This window comes from Dreissena polymorpha, chromosome 1 (genome assembly GCF_020536995.1).
Source record: "Dreissena polymorpha isolate Duluth1 chromosome 1, UMN_Dpol_1.0, whole genome shotgun sequence".
Taxonomy (NCBI): domain Eukaryota; kingdom Metazoa; phylum Mollusca; class Bivalvia; order Myida; family Dreissenidae; genus Dreissena; species Dreissena polymorpha.
In genome coordinates this window covers 51,108,699-51,116,110 of record NC_068355.1, presented here as the reverse complement: position 1 = coordinate 51,116,110, position 7,412 = coordinate 51,108,699, and the positions used below count along the sequence as shown (strand labels likewise).

Genomic DNA, 7,412 nt, shown 5'->3' with positions numbered 1-7,412 from the left:
TGTTCTGCGCAGGGTGTGGCTTATGGTAGCTGGTTGCTATAACAGTTGTCTCAAGGACAACCTCGCATCACCATGGCAACCGTACCATTACAGGTTACAGGAACAACACACGAGAGCCAGACGGACGGACGAGCGAACTGAGCGACAAAACATTTGATGATATTGTTGCAGACTCTCTCCAAGGTGCGATGCCCGGCTACTACATGTACACTCGGCCTCGCAATTGCGTGAGCCGGGAATCACTGCGGAGCGCGTACAACCAACGGGCCCGGGAAGGCTTCCGGTATTGGCTCATTGAAAGACCTAAACCGACCAGCTGTAAGTATAACAGTTCTGAACCTTATTTAAAACGAATCGTCATTTAATACCACTGACCGTAATTTAAATGATCTGCACCTGTTGCACTATAACGTTGGGTTTGATGTCCTGAAGATGCTTATCTTTCAGTAAAGAGAACTACAGAAAACACAAATCACGTTTCCAATGCTTTATAAATCAATGAACTCGTGCTAATATTTTTTATTCGATATCGTTTCATGTGATTATCATACACTTCTATATTTAATTATTTAATAAAATGGAATATCATAGCAATACCATAAAATATCATATACAATTAAATGCATCGCAAAAATCAACTAGAATTTTCAGTAAATCCTTAGAAAATTTTAAGCAGACTTGTAAAGCAAATAGGCATTGTGTGGATGATCTTCTCAGTGGATTTCGCTTCCTAGTTTTGGCATTTAAAATCTTACGCTGGTAATGCGGGTACTTCGATAACAGATGACACTTTGGTAACAGAGAACAACAAAAGCCACGTGCGAAAGTCCTTCAGGTGTGTTTTCTCATGTAAAGCCGTATTATGAGTTTTTGAGACACGGTGCCTGATGGAGTTGACACATGGTATGTCCTTTTGTATTGTGAATAAATAATTTAAAGGAAGAATGGTAGTTTGTTTTTCCTAAAACTTGAGCAAATGCTATATGAAAACAACATAAACTGGATGATCAGTGCACATTTCAATAAAATAAACATACTTAAAAATATTGCAATACAGCGTTTCTATTCCGGCATATATAATACTTACTGCTCTTCCAATACTGAAATTTTTATAGTATTCAATGATATATGAACGAAGATAGAGCACGTTTTAAAAGCTGAGATGCCCTGATGTTGTGGACACAGAAGTGTCATTGTCATGGAGATGATTGGCTAAAAAAGTGTCCTAGTAATTGGAATAGTAAACAAGTTCTTCATATATTTCTAAGTATTTTATTTGGTTGAATTATGTACTTATAATCAAGCACATGCATGCTGATTTTCGATGAAATTGTATAGTGTTTTTTTTTCACATAATCAACCGTGTTTCCGCGAATTTTATTCTTCGCAATATGAAGTGCTAAACCATTAATTGACCAAATAATGTTCCGTTCTGAAAACCCAAAGTACAGTATATTAAAGCAAAAAAGCCATAGAACTCACCTTCCGCACGTGACTTTTGTTGTTCTCTGTTATCAAAGTGCCATCTGTTTTCAAAGTATCCGCATTACCGGTGTGTATCTGTTAGGATGGTTTCAATTTTGCTTTTCACATGTGACTTGAACTGCCAGCAAAAGCTTTCACCCATCCTGAAGTCAGAATCACTTATTAAAGCCATTTGCATCTATGACATTCGCAGTTTGACGTGTGCCTTTTCACCTTTAGATAATAGCGCACATTTTAAACTAAAATTTATTATGGGAAATTGACGAATTCCGCTGTTACAGTATCTTGATGCCTTTGCCTTAAAACCCGATTTCAATTTCGATATGAACATTTTCTTTTCTCTTCGCCATTGATTTTATTAATTATTCATTAAAAATGTTCAACAAAGTTATGCTTAACATATTTCTTTAATCGTTGCAATGTTCTATTTATATTTTGTAAATAATACAACCATATAATCATATATTTCCGAAATTGAGTTCGTTAGTCTTAAAAAACACTACTTAGATGCATTGTGTACACCGTTGCTTTCAGTTTGGAAATACTCTTTTGCCGACACTCGTATAATGCCTAGAGCGAGGAGATTTATGCCCAAATAGGTAGCATGTCTGAGCCAGACTAGGGTGTCAGTTTGTACAGGATTGTGTACGCGTCTTTTGTAGAGGTCGCATTCCGGGAAAACTGGGCTTAATGCATGGGCGTAAAGTGTCGTCCCAGATTAGCCTTAAGCAGTCCTCTCAGGTTATTTAGGGACAGCACTTTCCGCTTAATACTGGGTATTTGTTTTAGAAGATTTCGTCTCCTTTATACAATGTATAAAAGCGGAAAGTGTCGTACTGCACAGGTTTATTTAAAATGGCACTTTTCTAAAGTGCAACAAGCCCAGTTTTCCCCAAATGCGGCTCGGTATGTTGCCAAGAGTACAGAGTGACCTCGCGAGGTTAAGAACAAGGGGCTGCGATGGGCGCTGGGAATGAAAGATATGTTTCATGCAAAACATGGTAAATTCAGAACATACAATGTGGACGGATCTTAATTTGGTAATGTGTACAAAACAATACAAATAGTACGTGTTTTTTTTCTATGTTTTTAACTGTCAATATATTTAGCTTTCCACTAAAAAAAACTTTTATATAAACTATATATGGTAAATCTGATGGACCATTCCAGTACACATGTGTTGTACAGCGATTTCGATCTGTTCTCGTGTGCTTTTTACTTACTCAAGTCTTGTCTGTGGCCACTTCGCGAGGTCACATTGTACGTGTACGTGTAAATTTTTTGTTGAGCAGATGAGTAGCTTTTCTAGCAAACAACAAAAACATCTAAATCATCTGGTGCTGCAGTTTCATTATTTTATAACGCGAATTCTTTTCCCATTAGCTGCTTACTTACGGACGTCTTTTTTGAGGACACTTCGCGAGGTCACATTGTACCTGCATGTGCATAGCAAAATATTCAACTATTTGACGCCAATGTATGACTGTACGTTTGATTGTTCTAGATTTTGTAGAGGTGGATGTTTTGTGTTCAAGACAATAGCGGAAACTACGATTTTATTATCAGGTGCTTAGTCAGTTTACGTGTCAATGATATATTATTTATGCCTGCGATTTCATATACATATGGTGTTTATTTTACTTATTTCAAAAGAAAATTATTTTCTTGATCATTTATTTTATATTTTGGAATTAAATTTTGGTATTTTAGTAAAAAACATAAATAGTTTATTGGGTATGGAATAATTTTAGCTGATATATTTGCTTTTATATAATTATATGTCCACCACCATGAGGGCCTACTGCCCGCGCCAAAGGCAGTCTAAGTCTGTCATTTTTATTGACCCGGATCGAAAGATCGGGGGCATATTGTTTTTGGTCTGCCTGTCTGTCTGTCATTCATTCATTGTGTGTGTCCCAAAACTTTAACCTTGGTTAAAGTTTTGTAATAACTTTTGCATTAATGAGGATAGCAACTTGATATTTGGCATGCATGTGTATCTCATGGAGCTGCACATTTTGAGTGGTGAAAGGTCAAGGTCAAAGGTCAAATATATGGCTTCAAAGCGGCGCAATAGGGGCATTGTGTTTCTGACAAACACATCTCTTGTGGTTTTATGTTGGTGACACAATAGCTCGTACAAAAGTATTTGCGTTCAATACGAGAATGAAAGAGTATTGTGGCAATTTTCGTACGACAAAACAATATTTGGTCGTATATGCGAGTCGTTCAACGATAAAACCTGCATTGATTACATTGAAATCAATCAACACATATGCATGTATAGTCTATTGTATATGCATTTTACTAAGAGATATATAAACGTGATTTTTCTTCAATTGACAGATTGCATTTTAACAACATTTCGGTCTTGTATTTGTCAGTTGCCTGACTTTGCATGTATCTGCGTGTTAATTCGATTGCATGTTTCAATGATCTCTCAGTTTCTAATTGATAAAAGAAGCAAAGGCATTAATTCATTCTAACTAACGTGCAAGGAAACTGTTTCCTCATTGACAGAAACACTGTTCAATGCTCAGAAAGTATCATATATTTTGGCAAACTTAAAATTGTCCCTTTGTCTCAATACAATTTGCTGTTAAAGTGTGTGTTACATAACATGAGAAAGACAACATTCATACATGTAAATAGTGTATTAACGTTTTAATAATTGAAGTTGTTTTTTTCAAAATTACAGTGCTGTATATTAGACCAGCGATCATCTGGGAGAGTGTGAAATGCTTGTTAACAGCTTTGAATGCAAATATAAATCCATTATGTTTTTACAAGAGCCAATCATGTGTGCAAATAGATATCCATTATGTATGTTTTACCAGAGCCATTTGTATAATTGAAGAAAATTGTATGATTATAGTATGCTTAGTAGTAAAATTGGATAGGAATTTTTGTTTAGAAAATTGATATTACAGATGGTATAAAGAACAAAATATAATTCGAATGAAATCATTTCATTATCTAAATTTTAAAATGTTCAGATATTTGTATTTTCACCTGGCATATACGCACCATTCAATATTATGATGTAATAATAAAATAGAAATAGTTAACGCCTCAAATATTTGCTTTGATTGTTTCAAGTATACATGTATAATTGTATGCTTTTGTTTTGGAATAACACGATGACATTGTAAGTTACACTAAGAAAAGTCCGTTTAGCGTTATACTAGTACATGTGTCAGTGTAAATAACATGTTTGATAATACGTTGCATACTTGAATACTTTCAGGATATGTTTGCATATCGCTGCTATATCAACCAATTCAATTTTTGTTTCCATTTGTAAAGCACATTTATTAAAGAACGTAAGTCTAATACTTGATTGATTGATTGTTAAGTGTTGAATGATATTAAAAATAATGGATGATATTTACTTGCGCCTTATACCCCTTACGTTTATCTAGAGTATTTACATATATAAAGCAAGTGTAATACCGGTATAGCTTCACACTCACATTTAAAATATGTATAATATAAGTTTGCGTCACCACAGCAGCACAGTTTTATATCATGATGTATATACTATTAGGGGATTTAAAAAATCTTATTCTGTATTTCAGTTGGAAAATACGGTTTAGGGTCCTACAAGACTGTCCTGGGGGTGGGGAACGCACCACGGACGTAGACGAACCACCCAGAGTAACGCTTCCATTTCCAACAGTATTTTAGTTGTATTGGACATAATATTATACTGGTTTATATGTTTTGTTACAAGTTGTTGGATCCTTTTCTTTTGTTACACGTATAGTTATATGTGAGTATTTATATGTGTGTGTTGTATATATAGACATCGTTAACAAATTACATTTGTTTTGTTAAAACAGATTTTTAAGGGGTAAAGGATTCTTAACATTTATTTCGTACAATAAACAGATATAAAAAGTTATTTTGTGTGTATTTTCTTCTCGATTTGTTATTTGGCTCAGTGACAGGAATGAGATATAAAGTGTTAATGTTGGTACAGCGACAGATACATCGTCGGTCGGGATAGCAATTTGAGTGACTAATGTGAATATCATACATGCAATATCTTTAAAATACATACATAAAGCGTATATCTTGATTGTGGAAGTGAGGTTGGATATTAACGATTCAAAATAATTAGATTGAAAAGAAAAAACGCGAAACTGTTATTTTTCATTTGTCATTCACCAATCCACCGGATAAATTGTTTATTATTTTAGTAATGTATTTCAAATGTATGTATGTATAATATTTAAATGTTGATACAGTTTATAAATCAATACAATGCACATAACACATTTAAAATGCACTTTAACGCAACTGTAAATGCTGGTATTTGCACAATATTAGACAAATAGGAAAAATCTACTCTATGTATGTGTATATTCAAACTGCACACTCCTGTACGTATAGATATGACTGCTGCTACATCAGATCATGCTATGTTTCAACCCATGGCATAGTATGTATTTAACTTTGCTTCGTTATTTACGATATAATACATATGATATGTAAGTAAATTATTGGGACGCCGTTTTATTTCCACACATTCAAATCACACATATATACATATACATGTACATACATTTATATCTAAAAGTGTATGTAGCTACTATCTTCTTCGAAAGAAAATAGAAGTCAAACTGTGTAATTTATCTCAAATGGACAAATGTCGATAGCCTATTCTGGCTTACAGGAAAGATTCCCAGACTTTGTATGCTTCAAACTGGAATGTATAACTTTAAAAGACAGTGATCAAATGTTGTGCTAGAAGGCTTACGTATACGAACTTAAATATTTTTTAACGTTTTTGTCGCAATAGTAAATCATATTCCGGTATTATGCTTTTTCGTAAGTATATAAGGGTAGGGAACAAAAGGTAACGGTTTGTTTGCAATAAAAACATAATTGTTAAATAAAACAACAAATCATCAAAGTAAAGAATTCTGGATTATATAACGGGGAACGCACAAAATCTGTTTACTTGGAGTTATGAGTGTAGAACTGTATTTTTAGACTCAAACGCCGAGAGCATGTGATAACAATGTGTATTGATACGAGAAACTTATAAATACAAATATTTTATGCAAATCATTTATGTGTAAAAATTGTTCACGAAAATATGCGTGGTGTAATAAGATAAAATTTGATCAAACAAATATATCAGTACACGAGATTGCTGTCGTTCTAACTATGAAAGGGTTGAATGAAATGATAGCGTTCATTTATGCACTAAATAAATCTATTTAATAAAAAACAGCGATCGTTCTGTTGTTGCCGATCATGGAATAATATGCATCAAACTGAACATTATATTAATGTGATGGAATAAAAAATGAACATTCCAGCCATGTACCCTCGTAGAGTCGGAAAACTTCGATGTTTACATAATTCAGTCGGCTAAAAGGTGAGAGGTAGGAGTTGGAATACAGCGTGAATTTTAATTATTGACATGATTCGCAGATAACACTGCCTTTAAAGCTTATTTAAAGTACCTTTTAATTGTTGGCCAAAGCCTAACATGAAAAAAAAATTCAATTGATCATAACGACAACAAGCAAAGTGATAAGCACTTGTATATACCCATATTCAATATCGCGGCTCACTTTACAATAAATCAACAACGAAAAACATACACATGTCAAAGGTTTTCAAAGTATTCGCCGTTGTTTTTAGCGTTCCATACAACCGTCATATAACTATTTTTGCTTGAATTTGACCTTGTTTTTTTTTTTTTGTTTTTTAAATTATTACATCTTCATCTTAATTTTTGGAGAATCTGATGCCAGAAGTGCGCCGCTTTACCCATAATGTATAAACAATACAATAAGTTTTGAAGAGACTCGTTCACAGGTTTCCCCAATGACGATTTTCAATCAAATATTTAACAAATAAAATGGCACTAAACATCAGGGAGCGGACAAACACTAATGACCTAAAGTTAT

General features: G+C 33.8%; 1 protein-coding gene across 7 annotated transcripts in view; it reads left to right on the top strand.

The window, feature by feature from the left end:
- Nucleotides 1-5,389, top strand: part of LOC127880459 (uncharacterized) — a 23,898-nt gene extending 18,509 nt beyond the window's left edge. For 6 of the 7 annotated variants that reach the window (XM_052427768.1, XM_052427777.1, XM_052427789.1 and 3 more), the window contains exons 4-5: nt 172-318; nt 5,064-5,389. In XM_052427768.1, coding sequence (XP_052283728.1) covers nt 172-318; nt 5,064-5,128 — 212 coding nt within the window. In that variant the 3' untranslated portion in view covers nt 5,129-5,389. Of the gene's footprint in view, nt 1-171; nt 319-2,019; nt 2,085-5,063 lie in introns of all 7 variants that reach the window. The other variant, XM_052427764.1, reaches the window with a different exon arrangement.
- Nucleotides 5,390-7,412: the final 2,023 nt, after the last annotated feature.